At 43.2% G+C, this 22508-nt stretch overlaps 2 protein-coding genes across 5 annotated transcripts in view; one reads left to right on the top strand and one right to left on the bottom strand.

Annotated features, from left to right (window-relative positions):
- The window catches only part of LOC309437817 (uncharacterized protein), a 41645-nt gene that overhangs the window by 14268 nt on the left and 4869 nt on the right, over positions 1-22508 (top strand). The window lies entirely within an intron of this gene.
- RD3 (RD3 regulator of GUCY2D) lies at positions 758-22475 on the bottom strand. Its single transcript, XM_082048562.1, has 3 exons — positions 22344-22475; positions 12509-12818; positions 758-4955 (listed from the first exon to the last, which is right to left on the bottom strand). Exons 2-3 carry the CDS (start codon positions 12802-12804, stop codon positions 4658-4660), a joined length of 594 nt encoding a protein of 197 aa, XP_081904688.1. The 5' UTR covers positions 12805-12818; positions 22344-22475; the 3' UTR covers positions 758-4657.

Raw genomic sequence — 22508 nt, 5'->3', positions numbered from 1 at the left:
GAACACGTGAATATCAGAATGGCAGTCCAGTTAAGGCATAGCTGTCTATAGTTTTTCTCTTGGGAGAGGGCTATAGCAATGTTTTGGGGAAGTAGTATACGCAACAACATGGAGCAATTTGCTTGTCCACAGCTTCTGGCAAGGAGTGGCTTAAGTGCTGTGCTGTAGGCTGCATCCAGACCACTGTGGCTTACTAACCCTCTGAGCTCATGTAGTCCCCTTCTGGAGCCACTCATCTGTCTGATCTCCAGAATGTGCTAAGCAATGCAATCCATACTTCAGTAATACTTTGCGTAGGCAAAAACATACTTCTTTTTGTTTAACATATGCATGCTTTGCATGTATGATGCTTAGTACAGGGAGCTCTGAGCCATCTGGGGCCATCTGCTAATATTAAGATGTTCTAGTACCCAGGATCAGGTACAGAATCATCAGGAGTGACTCAAAAGTATCTGGAGACAAAACATCCCATCTTCTCACTTATATCTTCTCATTTTGTCTTAATACCGGTTAATGTAAGACATGCTTGGAAGCACGTTGATGAAGACATCAATTCAAGCTTGTATCTGTAAAGCACATAGCTTCAGAGAATTTCAGACCTTTGCAGTTGTTTCATCCTGGTTATTTATCACCTTAAATCGTAGGATCTGTAGAGGCAGCAAGACAGAAGGTAAGCAGCTACTTTTGTAGCCTGTAGAAAGATGGATTTTTGTTTTGTTTAGATCAAGTGCCTTTACCATTCCTGCCTTCCTCCTTTGATACATAGACAGTGCTCAGTAGGACGGTGAAACAGCTGTTGTGTTTGGCTAGACATGGACAGATTACATTTCAGGAGATCTTTTATTAAAGACAACAAGCACAAAAAATTGTTTTATATTTCACAGCTTTGCTTTAATTCTCGCAGTTTCCATGATGAAATCTATAAACAGTGCAAATTTCAGAAGACAGGTTATTTTCTGCAAAGGTTACTCCAATTCTCCACAGTGTGATGGCTGTCTGAACTATATCCTGATACAGATGAGGAACCTCACCTCCTGCACACCTTTGCTGGCTACCACAGCCTGTGGGCCAGACACAGCTGTAGAAGCCATAGAAGCAGGGCTGCACAGTATCTCTCAGGTGAGCAGTAACCATCAGCTCCTTGAAGGTAAGCAGTGCAGCTGAGCTGCTACAGGTGTTGCCATTACTTGTTAGAATGTATAGTAAGTCTAGGACTGCTTTTTCCTGGGTGAAATTATGTCCTTTGGACAGCACAGCACTGTCAGCAATAGGGCAACAGCAATGCTCTGGGCTGATACCAAAATCCTTGCTCAGTTTTCAGAGAATGATTTAGAATGCTTCTTGTTCAGATCACTTGTTTGTTAATGATGTGCTGCCATTTCACTTTTTATTCTTCTTAAAGAATTAAGACACTGGACTAGCTCTCAGGAGAGGCAAAGAACAGATCAGAGTCTCATCAGGCATATGTAGAAGTGTTTGGTTTTTTTTCTACACTAGCAAATAGTGCAGCCAAGGAGGAGCAGAGTCAGACAGTTGTCAGTGAGGACCTGATGTTCACATATACAAGTTTCGTGACTTCATACCAGCATTAGTCCAGTTTTATGGCCTGTGAGCCAGCTGTAATGGATCATTTGGGTTTGCTTCATCCAAAAGCAATCTGCTCTGCCCACTGTGCCTGCCCAGTGCCATGGACTGTAGCACAGTAGGTAAGGACAATGAGGAGTTGCATGGTCCTGATCTGAACTGAATGTGGAATTAATACAAGACAAACATGGGTAGGTAGTTGTCGCTGCATGCTGTGACCAAAGGATCGTTTGTTGCTCAGTCTACAGCATTCCTAAGAAAAATGATCACCACAAGCACAGTGCAGCAGTCATGCATCTTAATCACCTCCCCAGCTCTGCTTCAGTACCTGCTGGTGCACACACAGTGCAGAAGTCAAAGTCAGTCTCCAAGCAGCTGGCTACAGGCAAACATGATGTTACTTCTATACCTTTAAGAGTACTAGCTAGCATATAGTAAGAATAGAAACCTCATAGCTTGGTATCTGAATATCCCTTTATTATCAGATAGTACTATGAGCCCAGTGTAACTTTCAGAAGAGGTACAGGAGAATTATACTGTTTAAAAGTTTGGTTTACCTATAATTTCTACTTCCACAATAAGATGTAAGTTAAGGTGAAACAGCTGTCACAGGCACTGCCACAGCCATGGCTTTGGCCAAAGGTCAGATTTGTCTCCTTTGCTGGCTGTTAAATGAAAATGGTATCTGCTAGCTGGAGGTTGTTAATGAAGGACACAGTATGATCACAGGTTCCTGTGGTAGTGTGAACACCCTTCAGGTGATTTCCTTGGCTTTGTATGTGCTGTCATGAAGTTAGTTAGTCCTCATTCTCCTTAAGAAAGAGTGAGAACATTACAGGTGCTGTACTGTAACAAAGAGCTTTATGTCAATGTGTCAGAATGTCCTATCTCTTCCAGCAGTCCATCAAATATTGCATCAATACAGTCAATACTGAAGGTGTTAAATAGAACATGAGTGCAAATAAAATGGCTATAGAGCTGTAGCATGAAATTCTTGATCTCAGCCTTCAGTACCATACAGTGGCTTACAAATACATTAAAAAAAAAATGGTTGACTCTTTTCCAAAGAAGAATTTTTCTGCAAATTGTGGTGATCCCTTGCTAGAGCCCACCTCTTCTAGACAGCTAAGGCTATGCTAAGTATGTCAAGCCTTTTTTTACTTCATATACACAATCACATTACTTCACAAGGACATACAGCTGAAAAACACTAAACTGATTGTCAGAAGGCTTTAAACTCTCCCTTGTTGATTTAGAGTTGAAATAGTCCCTCCCAAACTGGATGCTGGTTTTGGAAGCCCTGAGATTTTAATTAAAAGTGAGCTTCTGCTTTCTATCCCTAGGAGGGTTGCTGGCAGCAGTGTTTACCAGCTACAACCTGGTGCTAGGAAGAAAGCCTTGTCTTCAGTCTTAGATAGCCCAGAGGGGAGAGAGAAGAAGAGCCAGAATCCTAGAGTCTTAGAGACCTCTTAAGGGTTTGATCTTGATCTTTGTTTTATGCTGCCCTGCCCCATCTCTGGAAGAAACTGCACATTTCTACTCTAGGACAGATTTCATGTACTGAAATTATTCCCAGAGTTGGCACAGCTTCAGAGGGTTTTATCTTGGGTGTAGTACCCACATGCTGCTGCAAAGATCCCCAGGGAAAAGAGTCGGAAACTGACAAAAGAACAACAAAACTACAAGGTCCTCCAGGAGGCTATACCCCACTGGGATAGTTCCCCAAAAGCCAGTCATACAGGGAAATCGCTCTCTTCCTTCCCCGTCTCCCGTTGGTCACCACAAAGCATCCTAGCCTTTGGTGGCTCTACAGAACTCACAACTTTCACAGTGCTCCATTTTCTTTGCTGGTGAGAGCTCTCCCTACAGATGCTGAATTAGGGCCCTAGTAGCTTTTCCTCAGTGGCATTTTCCTGTTTCTTCAAGGTCTCAGCAGAACCATGCTGGCCTACAAGCTACTGAGTTTGCACTAAAGATTCTTTTGTAATGGTATCAACTCACAGGCCAACAGCCTGTGATACTGGAAAGCTCTCTTCTCAGCATGCGTGAGACAAGACCAAGAGAACAAACCTTCACCTACCAGAGCCCTTTAGTCACTCACAGCAGCAGCTTGTTAAAACTATTTCAGCTGTGCACAGAGCCCTGTGGATGAATGTCAGTTCCCTTCACCCTTCTCTGTACATTTATAATATACTTTAGTACTCTTTCAGGCTTAGCCATAAACATAATTTTCAGGCCACTGACATTACTGGGATGTGGGGTGGAGCACCTACCTCAGCAACACAGAACACTGAGGACCAAGACCAGCATTTGACACAGCACTGATGTATCTGCCTGTATATTTACACAGCAGGTTGTTACATATCTATATACTGTGCAGGTGCAAGGTTCAGGGGGTTCTGCCTGCACAAAAGAGGAAATACCCAAGAAACCTGAGCATGCATAAACTGGTTGCTGTGGAATAATATTGGTCTCTCATTTCAAAAAGCTTGGGTCCGTTTCTACTCAGGTTGGATTGTGAATTGTCAGCAAAAAGCTGATCAAGAGCAGTGCCAAGGTTACGTGTGAAGTTTCTTGTGTCATTGAGGAAGGTTATTAGTTGGAAAAGGAAGTTCAGTTCCAAATCAGATACTAGCTTTAACTCACAGGCCTGATCCTGCAAGCTTTAGTTCTGTAAGTGGCTCTCTTGCTTTCAGCAAGATTGGTCCAGCCAGCAGCTCTCGCTAGCTTGGGCCAAAAGCTTTTACAGATAACTGCATCCAGGCTAGGGGGGAAAGGGAAAAGACAGACATCAGAGAACTAATTCATTTTCCACAAGAAAGCAGTAATAAAAATGAGATAGTAAGTGAGCCTTGCCCTCAGGTTACTGAATAGCTACTAAATTAAAGGAAAGGCTAGTATGTTTGGTAATAAATTGTGTCACACACTGCGGGCATCAGTAGCAGTTACTATGGACACAACTTCCAAGAGAGACAGGCAGGAAGAGAGAGCTGGAACAAAGAAGAAACAGAGCTAAAAAAGGGTTAACTGGGATTTTGAAAGATCACTGTCTAAAAACCTATTCAGTATAGAGTCAGTAATCCTTGGTATTCCGAAATTCTGGCATGCTCCAAACCCTTCTGGTAGGCTGGGTGCCTCGTTCCACATCCTCAGAGATGGTCTTGATGTCACTGATGAATGGGGAAATCCTGGACCGAGATTTAAATGTTGTTAAGGAAAGGCTGGTTTTGTTCTTTGTGTTCCATTGCCTGGCAAGCTTCTTGGCCTCTTCCTCCTCTTTGATCTTCTCAGCAGCTTCCTGCAGGACAGAGCGGAAGAGCCGGGATACTTCCTGCACTTCTGGTTCATATTCAGCAACGAGTTGCCGGAACCTGAAAGCACAGTCAAGGCACGGCTTCGATTAAAAATATAAAATTACAGATTGCTGCCAAGTCACTGTGCTAGGCTTGGAACTTGCACTTTCCTGTAAAATGGGACTCCTTGGACTGAAGGGAACAACAGGGAAGGGCCACGAAGATATGCTCAAGGTCTCTAAAATCACAAGCAAGCCAGAGAATGTAAGGAAGCAGTGAATCACCATTTCTCATCAGCACAAGAAATAACAGGGAGCACCAAACAAAGGTGCAAGTTTGAAACAGAAGGAAGTGCTCTTTTCACACACCACCAATGAAATCAGAACTCAATGCCACCAATATCTTAAGAAACAAAATGATTAGGCAAGTTTATGGAAAATGTCCCCATCACTGCTGATTAAACTTGATTGTCTAAATGCAAATCCTTGCTTAAATAGTCCCTGAACTGCTTCTTACCAGAAGCTGAAGATAAACCAGGGAAAGTCCCACTAGACTTGCCTTGCTTCCAATTTTTATTCCCCATAGCATCACCCAGTAACCACTAGACAAACAAAAAAATCCTGTAAAACTCTTTTTTGTTATATGTTTGTTAGTCTCTCAGTATTTAAATTTCAGTGAAGGGGTATTTCATCTTCCAATGGATTTCTGTAAGATAATGGACTGGCTCAGCTAATAACACCTTGGCAGCACAACGCTGTATCTAATTAGACAACTGTGAATTACTTCAGTCCCTTCTCAGCAAAGAGCTCAAAATGGTTTTTCCACATTTATTAAGCTAGCTTAATACGAGGGAAGTGAAGAGCTACCACTGTTTATTTTGCAGGTGAGGAACATGAGATGCAGAGCAGGATAGTTTTCTTAAAGTCACAATCTGGGCCAAGGAGAGAACATACCATTCCTGACACCTTGTTGGGTGATTTGGTCCTGAGCCTGGAGAGTGTGGGATCCACTCCCAAGGCTCACACACTGGTCACATAGATATTCTAGTTGCTCCACAATAGTATGCATTTATTATAGATTGTAAAATGGCTACTCTTCTAATAAATATTCCATTCTTAACATAAAAATTGTATCTACAAGCAAACACAGAGCAAAACTAGTATTTCACTAAAATCCAGCTATTTGTACTTAATGGAAGTTAAAGTGTATAAGGTGTGTAAGCATTTTTGATACTTTTCTCCAACAAGGATGGAAAACAGTAGGATTGCATTTAAATAACCTGATAGAAGATTTTGCCTCTTGGTTTTTTGATAAGCCCTAGCAAAGTAGCAAGTTTAGTGCATTATAGAATTGCACTGCTTAATGGTGTACCAGAGGGTACCCAAGATAACGAGGACAGAAAGAAAACCGGAGATAAACCAAAAAGACTCTTCATACATTTGTGCCTTTTGACTCTTCCTGTAGAGGCCTACCAAAGTCACCAAGATGTCCCTTACCCATGTCAGTTGCTTCAGATGAATTCCTAGTCTCCCTCTCCAACTCTTGCTCCTCCCCACCTCCCCCCAAACCTCTAAACTTTGAATATTTGACTGCAAAATGCCTTTGAGGCACTGCCATTCGCACTGGTACATAAGTACGTACTTACACAATGATGCTAAACTGAATTGTGCAGAGCTGTAAGAGCAAAAGACAAGGTCTTGCTGAGGGTGAGCACGTAGAAGTGATAACAGAGATTTGCTGTACATTGCAAACATCCTTTCTGCCTTCTGAGGGGGCACTTCAGTTGCATTATCAAAGAGCCAAAAATACAGTTTTCACAATAAATAAGCTTCTCCCTTTATACTAGTGAGAAGCACAGACAGTTGAGTCCATCAAAACTCAAGTCTTTGCAACAATTATTATTATACCAGGGAAAGCACCTTCAAAGGATTTTTATTGCAGAGGTGAAGCGACTGAGTCATTCCATTATTTTATCTTCCTGTGTATTTTAAAGAGAGATGCTGTCATATTTCATATATATATAACAGTACATCCTCTTCTTTTGTATTGGCAATTGTGCACCCAAAAGCCCTCATAATTGCCTCCAGTTTTAGAGGCCGTGTGTCATATTGCTGGATTGTGGCTCCAGAGCAGGTAGCAGCATGTGTCAGGCTATTACTGGACCAGAGACTGGCTCTGGGAACCAGAGGGAAAACGGGTGGTATGACAGGAAATTTACCCCCTGAGCACAGAGTTCTAATGCTACTGCCCTATGTTGCTGATAACACTCCCAACCAATCTAGCTGAAATAGTTTTCTAAAATCAGAGTAACTTTCTACCTTCATAGCTATCTGCCTGTTTTCACTCTCCTTAGCTAAGGCAGCAAGAACCGTTTTGTGAACTCTGCTTTTGCTGTTAAGATTTACCTCTGACTTTTCAGGACCAACACAAAAACTACTTCATATGGATTTGAGCAGGTCTAAGCAACAAAGAGAAAGCAATCCAACAGACTGCCTGTCAGTGACCCAAAGAAAAGCCACTCTCATTCAGATGGAGAAGGGAAAGCGGATTCTTTCGTCTCCCCCAACAGTATGAACTGACATCACCCCTTTATTAATGCCCACCTAACTTCAGTACCAGCACGTATGTGCAAGGGACAGCCCATGTACGCAGGGAGTCCAAAAGATGCACATGCCACAAACATTTCTCAGCAGAAAGGGTGGAAAGGTTATCAGGGGTTGAGATCCAGCTAAACCAGTCTGTGTTAGGAAAGAGGTGGTTTGCTGCAGCCACCTGTGCATAATTGAAGCCATCTTCCCCAGTTATCAATGAAAGCCAGTTGATGTGCTGGATGATCCAGCAGTCTGCTCTCTGCGCAAAACAAGCAATATATAAAAACAGTAAAACCACTGGAATCAAGAAATAAGGGCTTGTATCCTGGGAAACAAAACCCCACAGAAAGTTGCTCAGTGAAATTAAGCACACAAAATTGCACAAGGCTCACCCATCTTCTAGCAAAGGTTAACGCCCTTACACTTTTGCATGGAATAGTTTCAGACTAGGCAACTGCACAACCATATGTAGAAATCCCACAACAGGGTTTCCTTACACATCAGAAAAGTATACCTATCTATCTTATTTGTGAAACAAATGATAATAAACCTATAACATTATGCAAGTCACACCATCTTAGATGTGACTGTCAACAAAACTCACCTTGAACCAGCACAGAAGGCTGGGGAGCACATGCATACACACAGAAGGATGAGCATGTTCCCCAGTCCAGGCTGTGTTCTAATCACAGTTCAAACAAAGTTGTTCTTTCAGTTGTGACCCTTCCATTTCCTAATATGGCTGTTAGATTTTAAGAATCTGTGCTTGGCTCGTACTGGCACTGCTTTTTTTAAAGTGCTGTCACCTGCCTATGTTATTCTGTAGGTCCCCAGTTCAGTAGGTTTCTTAAGTACAGCCTGAACTTTAAAGACCTCTTAAATCCAATGGAAGTCTGTGGATTTAAACAATATGGTTATAGTTTGGGGTATTCCTGAGTGCCTGTCTGAGCTGGGAGCTCTAAGTAGATTTATTAATTTTAAAAAAATGTAGGGTGCTTAGTGCTAGTAATGAGTTGCTGACTCCCAAATCTATATTTTGAGCAAGAATTCTGGTTATATTGTAAAGCTATGAACAGCTTTGTTTTGAGAAGGGTACTTGACTCCCAAAGTACTATGGCATTCATACTACCTGCAAGAACCATGTCACATCACCTCAAACACAAGCTTATAATTTTAAACAAATCCATTTCTGATTTTAGGCATTTGTTTTATATTCAAGCATACTAGGAACTCCATTTCTGCTATACACAATCCTTAGAAAATTACAGTCCTTAGCCTGTAGTAACAGATCAGCAAAATGTGGGTTTACATTTCCATATTAGGGTTTTTTGTTTGTTTCTCTCTTGGCAGAGAGGGACAGAAACCAACTGTTTCACTTTTGCTGAAACTGAAATAGTCCATAACTAGCTCTGATTAGAGCTCTGAGTAAAGATGACAAAAATCAAGCCCTCTGTATTAGCAAGCTACTAATCTACACATTCGTTTTGACCATGGCAGTTAGGTACGAAGGGCTTAAAAAAAAAAAACAACACTGCCACTTCCTTCAAATTGCTCCAGGATTTAAATATAGTCAGTGATCTCCGACTCAGTAACCTAAAGCTAAGTTACACCTAAACGCAATAGCTTTATTTGTATGAGGTGAAACAGAGCCTCCAGATACTGATGGAAGAAGTGATGGTATTTGCAGTGTACTTGAATTCTTCCAGAATATCAAGCAACTCAAAGAAGAGTTTCTATTGACCCAAAATACAGATTTTATATAACACACAAACTAGATCTAAAAAACCCCTCCCACTTAAGAAGGGCTCCTTTCCAGCCTCCTCCACATCCAAAGAAACAAATTTACAGAAACTCTGCCTCTCAGTAGATGTGACTGTAGCCACAGAAAAGGACAATTTGGATTATCATTTAGATCTTTGGAGAATAAAGCGACATCTCTGACAACTCATACAAAAATGTTTTGTGCTCACTTTGCCTCTGAGCTTAGAATCTCACAAAAAAAGATCTTGCATAAAACAAACTCTGCAGTCTTGCAAGATGCATACTACTTGTGTTAAGAATTACATGCTTGTTGAGTACATCAAAAAGGACTTCAGCTCTTCAAATGTCTAAGATGGAAGGGATCTTAGGATCAAGTTCAGTATTTCAGACAGAACCAAAGGCTTCAGTAAGGTACATGCTCTGCATTTATTTCCAAATGCAAGCCTGTAGATTTTTCTTTTCTGGAAGTTTTTTCTAAAAGTTAGTACATATTAGAAAGTCACAGGGTTTTCAAGAGGAAACATCAGCAACATAATGACCTTGTGATTAAAGTACTTCACTGGAAATGTGAACATTTCAGTTGAATTCCTATTATACTCATTTTGCACCATTTTGGGGAAGTCATTAAAATTTCCATGTTATCTCACTTTCTGAGAGGAGAATTTATCAAATTCTGGCTGTCTTTTAGTTAGATTGGATGCCCCTTCTTTCTCTTGTACATTTTCAGCTCCTAGCATGGCAAGCCCCATTCTTTTTCATTATTTCCATGTCAGCAATGAAGATTTCTGAACCACAGGGCTCTCAGTTAGAAGGCAGAAAAGAAGAGGGGTCAACTGTTCATATTTTCAATACAAGAAGAAGGGATTATCAAACAAAACTAGTACACATTAGTTTGAGACAAGCAAAATACAGTTTTCTACAGCAAAGTTGTAGTTCAGATGTGGAACTCTGCCATGGAGTGCCACAAATGCTAGAAGTTTACATGAGTTCAAAAAAGAAAAGCAAAATGCCACAATCTAAACAAACTACCGAAAGAAAAAGCCACATAGGGCAATTATGGACAGAAGGACCATTTCTGGCTCCAAAAGTCTCCAAGTTACAAGGCACAGCAAGTTGGAGGCTATATACAAGATACTGTAATTGTCTGTACTGTTGTATTTGCTTGCCTTGTTCTTTTTCCCTTACACTCATGCCACTGGCCGTTATCTCACATACAGACTGCATATCAGATCAAACGGACCTTTGACTCAATCCAGTTTTTCCATTTTTGTGGCTATGAAATTTCGTTCTCAATCACAGAACTGAACCAATGAAGGTTTTGCAAGCCTCATTTTCTTCATGTGGCTCTGCTGACTGTGCAAACTGCATGGTAGAAAACAAACAAAAACATGCCACTTCTCAAATCATACTGTAGTACAATTTATGGCAGGCTATAATAGCAATTTGTAAGAGAATTTTTAAGAGGATGGTTTTATCCTTTTTCAATTGTGCCCACATAGAGCACACCAATGTTGCAGAGAATGTTTATCCACTGACAACAATATGCTGAACAACAGTGAACAACCACTACAAGCTGCACTGAAATTATGCATCTTGCGTGATCTCAGTGGTTAAAAAAAAAAAAAAAGGCAAGCTAAGCAGCACCAAGTTGCATATGGCTCACCTTAATATTCTCTTCTGAAGGAGATGATGAACACTGGAGCCTCCCAACTCCAGGAACCAAAGCCTGCTCTCATGGAATTAACCTGCTTTCCAGACAGGTCTTGCTCAGTGGCCCTGGGGATGGTGAAAATAACCCTGAACCTCGAGGGGTTTGTAGTGGCTTGTTTACAGCATAGCTCAGTTATACAAATACAAGGCAGGTGCTGTTCCCAGCAAACTTTCACTGGAGTGAACATGGCCACTGAATGATCCCAGATCTCTGATTCTGCCACCGTGGCAACCTTTGCAAAAGCCACGGCCCTGTACCAGCTTGCTTCCAAGGCTCAGCCCTGAGCAAGATGGGAGCTAGAGAGGTAGCTTTGGCATCCTTCCCTGGCTGCCCCCACTGTAAGACAGAGGACCAGCTATTTTCAGCCCTATTACAGTTGTAGTTGAAGAGCTGTAGATTCATTTGTTCAAGGGAAAACAAGTGCCAGTATACGCAGTGAGGCACAGCATGGTGCTGAGCGCCCCATTGTATATGGCCTGCCAAGACTGCCTTCTTTCTAATCCTTGCTGAAGAACATGTTGGAACAGGGGAAGTGCATTATAAAGGCCCATTCACAACTTTGCTTTGGCTAAAGTGGACTTCAGTCACTATTCCTCACTTGCACTGTACTAAGTGAGGGGGTTTAACTTGGAAAATCCCTCTCCAAAAGGAAAATTCAACTCCCTCCCTTCCAGTTTGGATGCTACAGCAGGCTTATATCTATTCCTGAAGGCATTCTCACAGAAAGTTACCCAGCTGGCAAGCAGCAATCCCATGTCTAGCACTTAAAAGGCTCAACAGCAAGTCCAAGAGGCTGTGTCTGCACCTACACTGCAGAGGGCAGAAACACCACCTAGGTGTTCAAGCCAACTGCATGCCTCACCTGCATCCTACTCCATGTCAAGGGTGTGAAGGGAGAACAGGGGAGAGACAGCCATGCAATCTCTCCTTTCTCTGGGAATACCTGGTTTACAGGCTGAAAAACACAATAGCACTTTTTGGCTAGTCTGGACACTAGGCACAAGTGCCTCAACAGAGCTACTTGTACAACTTAAATCAAGGAAGGAAGGCTCCAAGAGTGGATAAATACCAAGGCAGATTTGTCAGAGACTATGGACTCTCCATCCTTGGAGATCTACAACAATGGACAGAACAAGACCCTGAGCAACCTGATCTGACTTGGAAGTTGGCTCTACTCTGAGTAGGAGGTTGAAGCACATACCTCCAGAGGTCCCTTTAAACCCCAGTTATTCTGCAATTCTAGAGAATGAAGCAAAAGCCATCACAATACTGAAATACTAACTGTTTATCAGGCAAGATTGAACTTCTCTGGCTATTCAGGAGCACAAACTACTCAACCCAGTCTCAGAGGGAAATGGCATTCTGTAGCTTTTGGAGGAAATGATACCAAGTTAAACTGACTTGAAACGTGAAACTTCTCCTCTTCCACAAAGACACTGTCACAACATGACTTATAATACAGAATGCCAATTTTTGTTCTGTTAGTCTTAACAACTCTCACTCCCTCTCCTCACATGCTGTAAAGAGGAGAGTGGGAAAGGTCTGTATCATCAGATCTTTTACTGTACCTGAGTATGACAGGCCCACAGTAGGAAGGAGGTATTTTGGCACACATATCCTCCAGCTGCAGCCGTTCTCCTGGGCTGATATCGTAGCTCTGCTTTGGATAGCTGACCAGCCAGCCATAGTCCACTCCAGTCTTGATCTTGCGATACTCGTTCTCCCGCTCTCGCTGCTGCTTTTCTGCCTGCTTGGTCTGCCAGCTCAGCTCCATCATTAGTGTCTCGACCACCATTTCTGTGGGGTTCCTCTGGGAAATGCGGTTTGGGGGTTCATTCCACCTGAACCAGGATGCCAGTGACATAGTGCTCTGTGTGTCTTCATTGGGAGTGGGTTGAGGGTAGGGAGGGAGAGAAAAAGAACAGTGCCATCATCAACATACCTCAGCTGAGAAGATTCTCCCCGCACACCCCTCTAGTCTGTTCACCTAGAAGTGTTGCTGGATTAGCCACTTAGAACTAATTGGTGCTGAGCACCTTGAGAAATCTCACCCATAGCATCAAACCTGTGTAGAGGGTAAGACAAAGTGTGAAGAGGCCCTGTTTCCCTTGAACTTCCAGTCGCCATGTAATTAAAGTGATAGTCACAGTTCTTGGGTCTGAAATCAAGTTATAAGGATACCTTGCTCCCTCCAGGTTAGGCTGGGGGAGCAATCTCCTGCCCACAGAGAAGAGCTGGGTGTAGAGCTTGCTTGTCTGAACCCTCATGGGAGACCATGACCTTGCAGCACCCTACATGCAAAAAACTCAACACATGGAGTCAAACTACTGCTGGGAGCCATGTTCTAGCTAGAAGGGTATCCTCAGGGGAAGGAGGGCAGAGGTGATGTGGGCAGGTTTGCTGCTGCTGTAAGTGGTAGAGCTCCTCTGTACATAGCTAGTACTGGCAGGAGCAACTGTTGCATTAACTACAAGGTCAGCAGAAGCGTTACTGCATGCAGGAGAGGCTGCATCATCTTCTGCAAGCTGAAGTTCAACTATCAGTCATGCTGGAACAGCACACCTTAGGCACTACCACCAGCACCTCAGGCTGGGCTGGGGAGGAAGTGGCAGCATACCAAGGTTTAAACGGGTATTACTTCTAAGTGAGAGGTTTCTGCTGCTGGGGAGTTATGCAGCACTTAGCAGGCAGAACAAACTGCACCAATACCTCATTGAAAGATGGAATTAACTCCCCCCACCTGTCCAATCACTTCAAGAGGACAATGCATGGAACAAAGCTACTTACTATTGTATTTGTATTTAAACACAATGGAGTCCAAAGCAGGCACTAGGGACCCAAACAGGAGAAAAACAGCATCTGTTTATTCACACAACACACTTAACATGCCTTGTTGCTCCCTTCCATTAGCCCCCAGGGAGAAGGGGTGGCGCACATAATGGTTGCAGCTGGGATTACCAAAAGGCTGGTCCTGGCAGCAACCCAATCAGGATACGGCATCAAAAGTTAACATGAGGGCAACAGATTAAAGAGCTTGATTCTGCAAGGCCTGAGCAAATTCTCACTACTGAGAGACACAAAGATATAAAAGGGAGAAAAATATTCTTTTGATTTAAGCTACTGTACTGGGGCCTAGAGCCTGTAGTAACAGTGCAAGTCATTAGAAGCTAATAACTACCCAGCACTTTCACTAAAGCTGAGAGCTATGAGGTCCAGACTCCCTAGAAGAGCAATGGTCAGTAGGATTCTGCCTTCAGTGCCTGGAAAACCATCACCATCTGTGGCAAGTGAGAAGGCTGCTTCAGTTGCTTTCATGCCTTTATCACCTTTTTGCAATGTAGCCTTGTTCTCTCTCAAAAATGTACATATGTCATACCATTAACAGAAAATGCTCCAAAAGCCTGGACAGTCAGTACAGTGTCCCAAGTCTGAAACTATTTCAGGGTCTAATGCTCAGACTTTTCTAGAATCAAGAAGTTTGCCAAACTGCATCAAAGGACTAGTTTCTCTAGTCCTGTATCCTACCTCTCCCAGCAAGCAATACCAGTTTCTTCAGAAGGAAGACATAAAAGGGCTGAAAACTTTCACAGGATCTAGCTATCTAGGTGTGGAAGGCCCTAGGTACTCTTCTGAGACTGTATAAACGTTAACACCTTTTCTAGTTTACAGTGCTTATACGTGAGAGATCACTGTAGTGACTGTTTTAACCCTGGAGTATCAGCTATGATCATCCTTTTGACAGCAACCGTAGTCAGCAGCTGCTGGAAGTAATCCTGCTCCTATCTCATCTCTGTGCTCTGTAGGAGTAGGAGCAGCAGGTCCTTTCATTTGCTTCCATCGCCAGGGTGACTCCAGCTAACAGCTCTCAAATCACCACACAGTGGCCTGGCTGCCTGGTGCTGACTTCCTCCCCCAAGACACGTGAATGAACGCAGGCTGGAGCTGATGTGCTGACAGCTTCGACTCCATAATCCCACCATCCTAACATGTACCTGGATCTTGCTACAAGGTGGCCTCCACTCACCATTACACATTATTAAGGATGAAGATCCTTAAAAATTCAGACATTTTCCTCAGTCCTATCACCCTTTATGTATTGCATAGGTGAGCCATGCTAGCAAAAGTGAGCAGCAGAACAGACCACAAGCTGTTGTAAATTATGTCTCCTGTTTCTTTTCAGCTTATGTGACAACAGCAATTTTTCATAAGCTTTTACTGGTACCTGACCAATTAAGGTATCATTATTACTTCCGTTTGCACCTTCAGCTGATGAAGGTGAGCATGCCCTTCTGTATTTTACCAGCCAAGGGTTAGATTACTTTACACTTATTCTGGCTATGACCTGGCCTCATGGTGGTTTAACTCTGCTGACTTCAGTGGCATTAGGGGTAAATCAGTATAAAGCAGTATAACTGTGAAGCTGAGGAATGTCATTCCAGTTATTTCTAGCTCACCACCTGTTTCATTGTAAGAGAAGCAAGAGGGGAATTTAGTGATCAGAACTGGGAAAGAAAGCAATGAGACCTGGGCTCCAATTTGACCTACCCTGGCTTTCTCATGGTCTTGGGCTGTTCTTACTTGCCTTCATGTTTGTATCTCACAGGTCTCCCTCAAAGCAAGTAGTTCTGCATGAGGAGAACCTTTTTATCTAGTACTAGTATTGCAGAGGACAATCAGAAGAATATTTTTAATACCTTGTTTGAGCAAGGCCTGCTGAACCTGAGCTTTGCCCTGTCCCAGAGCTTTCATAAAGCACCGCTAACAGGCAGATTTGCTTTTGATATGAGAACACGGATACCACTGACTCTGAATGGGGCTTCAACTTGTCTCCCGTACATTACTCGAAAAATCTGCTTTCACATAAGGGTCTAACACAAGCAAAGCACCTCACCTGCAGTTTAAATAGCCTGTTCTGAAATGAAGGAAAATCCCATGCAAGCATTTTGTACACAATGGCAGCTTGTGCTGGCTGTTCCTGAGGGAGTCTTGTTTGTATGAGATTGTTTTCTTCCCCATCTTTCATCCATCATCTCCTCCTTTTGGGAGCTGGAAACTGGCCAACTGTATCTAGCAGGCTTGACAAGCCACCACTATTCCCACTACCGGTCTTAGCAGCCTGCAGAAGATAACTGTGGGCTCCATTAATTGTAGCTGCTGTTTTTAATTTAAAGTTCACATGCAGGCTAATCATTAAATGACTCAAAATGGCTTTCCTATTAGGAAAGACTCAAAGGACTGTCAGCAGAATGTGGGCAACTAAGGAAGGCAAAAGTTTCAGCTTGACCTTCTTATTGGGGAAAAGGACAAATCTACACTTTGGAAGCATCCATGTTAAAATTGTTAAAAGAAGAGACAATGCCCCATCTGAATACAGATCTTTATATTGTACAATTAGTCCATTTTCTGGTTCCTTCTGAGAGGCTATCCTGGGAACTGACATAATCCTGTTGATGAACTACTCTGGTGTTATTCAAGCAAAATTTCAGAGCGGTTTATGTAAGTTCCACTCCAGAAACAGATCTGTGTTTCAAGACTTTTGCCTCCTTGGCCCTAAACCTTTGTCTAGAAGACAAACCTTCCCCTTGCAGTATTGACTGCAAGTCTGACAAGTCACCTCACAGAGTTTTACACATGCATTTACTTTAGCTGTGTTAGAGTCTGGAATATGTCACTGTCTCACACAGCCTCTGAGGAGTTGCTTCAGTTTTTAGTGATTGTTAGAGTTAAGTCCCTCTAAGACTTTTTCATGTATAAAAGCTTCCTGTTAGCCTTATTTCTAAAGAAGCTTTTTGCCACTCTCCAAATCTCATTTTTGTTCTCCATGTTGTCAGTAATTCCTGCATTTTTCTTCTCATGTACTGTACAGCTTTCTCCATTCTCTTCTCACACATTCTGTACAATTTCACCTCATCTCCCACTTTTTACCTTCTCTCATATTTCCCCATGCAATTTCCTCTTCTTGCTCCAGAGCATGCACCAAAGAATCATCAGAAATATCAAAGTCCACATTCCTTATTTGTCTTTTCACTTTCCTAAAACAGGAATTCAGCCTTTCTTAACTCTTTTATTAACAAAGGAAATATGTTTCTGTAGCTTGCTCTCTGGCTGTTCTGTGACCAAGAGCAGGCTGTTCATATAATCTGACAGACATCAGTCTCCTTCAGGCTCTTGCAGGCTAGATCACCACTTGCTAAGACTTGTTACTGCAAGGCTGCTTTCCGGTAAACCATGAGTCAATCAGCAGGACCTGTTTGCCTTGTGGAAGATGAACTTCTGAGAATAAAAAATTCCCTTTCCATTGATCCTTTTCCTGGTTCCAGGCTTCCAGTGTCATCCAGGACAGAAAAGGAATAGGCAGAGGGTGGGAAATGTGCATTTGGGGGAGGGAAGTGGGAAGAGAGAGAGAGAGAATACAGATGGACGCTATCTATAAAGATTTGTCCTCAGCTTGACAAGTCTCCTGTGGTTTGCTTTTGCCTTCAGAGTCTGTCAGTCCTGGAGTACTACTGACAACCCCTAGTGACTCTCAGTAGTCCTAGGGGTATGGTAGTTGTGTCAGAGCAGAAGGAGAAAAGTCTTAAGGGGCTGGATAGGTAGGAGTCTAATCCAAAGTCTAGTGATGCCAAAGGAGATGTTGTCATTCAGCTGGCTATAGATAGAATCCCAGGAAATCCACTGTCATCAGACAAAGCATACCAACAAACTGGACTGGGAAGCTGGGAAATGCCTTCCCTCCCTTCTTGTAGGTGGGAGTTCCTTACTACTGCAGTCAGAGAGCAGAGACAGAATCTGTTCATGCATGATACCCAGCCAACCTTTTTCCACACATGTCAGATCAGAGGGTGATAAACAAGGAAAATAATTTATAAAAAGCGGGACAAGCTCCATCCTCAAATTACGCTCATAATTGTACTTTTAAAAAGACATACAGTCATGGGGAAAACAGATAATGTGAACTTTTTTTTTTTTTTTTTTTTAAATTTGCGTCTTTAGTGAAGTTTGTATCACACTATACAGAAAAGTCCAGTGTCCTTCAAATAGCAAAGAGTATCTAGTATCTCCCCGGACTGAAAATCATAGTTAGATTAAAGCCGTTTGGGCTACACCCATCTCTGAAGTCTGTATGTGCTAAATGATGCAACATTTAACCAGCTTCGCAGGCAGAATTTGTGGTCATGGCTACACTGCTAGCTATACCATGAAGCAACATTGAGTAGCAACAGCATCATAGAGGAACCCCAAATTTTATTTCTCTTGTGATCAAGATATTTTAAACAAAGAATCTTAGCAAGTTCTAATTAAGAAACTGCTACCAACATCATCTCAATTTTATTTACAGAGTCCACCATATCTTTCCAAAAGAATTCCTGATCTCCATCCTCTGCTGCTTCTCTGCAGTTACTTACCATTATCCTCTCCCTACAGAGACTTTTAACTTACCAGGGCCCAAAGAATCCTACTTCCTATCTGTCTGAAGTCTCCCTTCTTGTTTAGTGACAGGGAAGATTACAGTGTTTACAGCTACTTGCCATGTGATTGTAATCTCAGTGGAAATTATTATAACCTCAGCCTGAGAACCAACATCTATCTCCCAAAGTTGCTATGAGGCAATTAATGCTGAAAAGGCAGTAGATAGAGCTTTTCAATCAAGAAAGTAAAAGCAATGCAAATATCACTATATTAATACAGCAGCATTCCTCATTCTGACCTGCAGAATAAAGAGAGAGAGCTCCTGGGGATACTCGGGATTTGCTTATAGACCACAGCAGAGAATCCGCGTTTTGCTTTACATACTGATTCTCTTGTGATAGACACAAGCTATTTCTGGACAAAAAAAAAAAAATAACAGTGGTTAAAGTATATGCATAGACATGACCCTGTTACAAGTAGCAAGGAGCTTTAAATAACAGAAGTATAGGGGATCAAGCCAACACTCTAAATGCAACATGATTTATTGTCAAGTCTTCATGGCTTCAGGTGTTTAAGGACAGCAAAAAGAGCTTCACAGCGGTGTTTAAGAGCAAGCTAAATGTGACAAGGCACTGTGGCACGCAGCAGGACCCTGCAGGCCAGCTAATGCCTGTCTGCCCCTAGCAGGGCAATGCTCTGGTCCGATCAGCCTGCCACAGGCTGACAGCTCCCGCTGCTGTCAGAGGCTGCTGCTGAATGACAAGCACTCTCAAAAATGTGCAAGAAGCATGCTGCTGTTTGGCATACTGTCTAATTTCTGTATTAGTTTTTCTCTGGCAGACTCTGCATTCTCAGCATTTTAGAAATGGGCTGGCTGTTTATCTGGTGTAATTGCCACAGAGAGTTACAAGTCACTTAAGCCATTTGTGAATGTGCACAACTGTAAAAATCACTGCTGGGAAGCATAACAGAAGGACAGAGCATATCACAAAGTGCTGCAAGACTAAAGAGAAACAAAATTGGTACCATTTCTACCAAAAGAAACCTGGAGTGGCCTTCTGAAAAATACCACAACAGTTACGGTGCACATGGGTATTTTGGGCACACATTTTCTACAGCTAGTAGCCCTCAAAAGATTTTTGTAAGGAAACCCCTTAAAATTGAGACCACACCAAAAGTACTGCTCTCACCTCCCCAGTATTTGTGCAGTTTGTAATACATTCTTAGAGCTTCAGTCTTTTAGGAAACAAGTCTATCTGGTGCATTTTACATCTGCACTTCGATTGCAGAGGAGTAAAGAAACAAGAATTTAGCATGACCTGTGCTCCAGGTTCAGGTATGAATGAGAAAGGTGTTTTTCAATCAGCAGTCAAAACATGAAGAGAAGAGGTAGCTGATCTAACTAGTACAGCTTCATGATCTTCAGCAGAGCTGCACTAATATAAAACAGATTTGCCTCACTGAAATAAATAAAAGAGCAGTGTTGATTAACTCCAGATGAAAACCCAGTCTACAGATCTTAAAGAAAAAGCGAAGGAAGGGCCCAATAGCCTAGAGCTCTACTAATGGCTGGGACTCTACTGCAAATAATCTTTGTGTTATCTGCAGAAGCGAAAGGGTGGGTGTTACTCAAATCTGCTTATGAAGCAGACTAGCATTTTACAGTTTGTCTACTTATCAAACCAAATGAGTTCCATCTGCTGGAAAACAGGACTATTTTCATGCCAAATTCCCACTTGTGCTTTAAACAATATTTTCTAATAGCAACAATAAAAACACTCAATCATATAAAACTTATACTGGACTGTTACCTAAGCCTACTGAATCCAGGAAGTTAAAACATACTGATATACTCTGTTTGCCTAACTTGTTATTAAAGCTCCTATATTTTGCTCAGATATTACTACCTTGCTATGGTGGGTCAAACATACCTTCAATTCTATATCTTACTTTGATCTCTGCAGACTATGAAGTCAGGTTTCCAGTCAGGACAGAGAGACCTAAAGTATTCTTCACCATTCACTCAGCCATGTAAATGAGAGTTCAGAAAGTAACACAGACATGTAGCTTTCCTGTTATTAAAAGTGCTCTAACCACAAAAAAATATTCCTGCAATAAAGCAGCAATAGCATCTGATGGAAGGCTGCTCCAGCACAAAAGGCTTCCAAAAGTAAAACTCAGAGAGATCCCCTGCTCGTCTTTCTCTATTTTACTGTCATTGTCATTAGACAACATTATCAAAGGGGTAGTAATGTCACAAACTGGAGTTTCTAATACTGTCATTCACAGCAGACACACCTATAAAACTTTACAAAGTGCTTGAAATTCAAAAGCATATTTCACCTGTTGTCGGGTCCAATGACTTTTTTCTTTATCATATGTTATGATGTAGATCAGACTAAGTGCTGCAAAAATGGGTGGGTGAAATGTGCATTTTCTACCCAGACTGAGGACTGATTCCACTGTGAAAGCAGGAGTAACTCATTGCATCATAAGGTGAGAATGCATTTTAACTGATGCCTGTACATTTCTACTCAGTACTGAACCTTATTTACAGTATCTATAAGAAAGAATACTTACTGGAGATCCCCAAAATATTACTCTGTCTCAGTTCACTGCAGAACTATTAACCGATGTGGGAGTTTTCCCTGTATTGGATAATACTAGGACCAGTGTTAAAGTTTGGCCCTTGTTACAGTTCCTTAAAATACACATAGTTTTAAAATCAGCACCCAAAAGAAGAACACTACATTTACAGTATGAAAACTTAAGTCTCTCTTTGTAGAGATCCCATATAGCACAGGGAGCAACCAGAAGAGCTCTGGGAAAGCTCATGCTTTTCTTCCTGCAATAGCTGTATAACCCACCGATGGCCCATCCACAGAGAGCACTCAGACAAGCAGCGAAGAATGCTGTTGAGACAGATGTTAATTAATGTGTTAGCATTAAGAGATGTATAGTGTAGTCTCTTCTCAGTTACACTGCCTTAACTCCAAAGCTATCTGACTGACCTCAGCGGTAGCATGCTGATCTTACTACACGTTGGACTTCAGCACTGAAGCCGCTTAATAGAGCAGGTGTCTAATCTGAGAGACCCTAAACAACAGTAGCGTAAACACAGGTCGGCATAAACCATGCTTTCCTCCTCATCTGCCTGTTCTTTACGTAACCACTTACCCAGTGCTAATCCACGCAGGCAGCCCCACTGTGCTGTGCTCGAGCCCAGCCTGGAGAGCTGTCGGAGCACCCCTAGCCCCCTTCCTTGCCCACTCAGCCCAGCTCACCTTTGGGAGCAGTGCTCCTGCTGCTTGTGTGGAGAGACGGAGCCAGAGCGAGCCAAGAGGGTACCAGAGACAGGACGTGAGGTGAAGTCAAGCCCTCTGAACTGGCATGGCAGGCTTAAACCCACCTCGGGGTATGGATTAGCCCTGGTGACGAGGGATGACAGCTGGGCTTACAGCAGCGCTGCTGAGCTATGGGGGCTTGGTCCAGTGCCTCTGGAAGATACAGCTACTGTCGGGAAGCAGACACTTCTCGACTTAGGCAGACTTTGGCACCTGTTTAAAAATCCCTCCAAAACCTGAGAACTTCGTGGGGTTTTCTAATCTGCAGCTGAGCCGGCACTTTGACGAAATGAACACAATTCACAGGTTTAGGATTTTGTAAAGCCGCTAAAGCAGGGTCGCTGTTTGACTCCCGCTGCCCCGCGCCTCCACTCCCCGGCCGTCGCCCACCCCGGCTCCGCGCCTAACGGTTCCAACGGCTCTAACGGCTCTGTCCGGCGCAGGGCGGGCAGCACGCGGCCGCCGCCGCCTGACAGGAGCCTCTCGGGCCGGGCAGCGACGACCACACCGGCGGCAAACGCAGAAACTGCCCGGAGGGGAAACGCCAACCCCAGGACACATAGCGGTCCGCTCCGCTCGGCGCCGCTTCCGTCCCGCCGGGCGCCAACGGCACCCCGCCCGCCCGCCGGCAGCGTCCCCTCCTCCTTACCGCGGCCAGCCGCTCCCGTCCCGCTGCCGACGCTGAGGCGAGGGGCCGCGCCGGGGCAGCGCCGCCTCAACACCGCCTCTTCGCCCAAGTTGAGCGGAGCCGCCGCTGCCCAACCGCTGCCGCCGGCTTCAGGCGCTCCTGCCGCCGGCAGCCGCTGTTGCCATA

Source organism: Streptopelia decaocto, assembly GCF_964273445.1.
Source record: "Streptopelia decaocto genome assembly, chromosome: 3".
Lineage (NCBI taxonomy): Eukaryota > Metazoa > Chordata > Aves > Columbiformes > Columbidae > Streptopelia > Streptopelia decaocto.
Note: the sequence above shows the minus strand (reverse complement) of the source record. Positions and strands in the feature narration are given on the sequence as shown.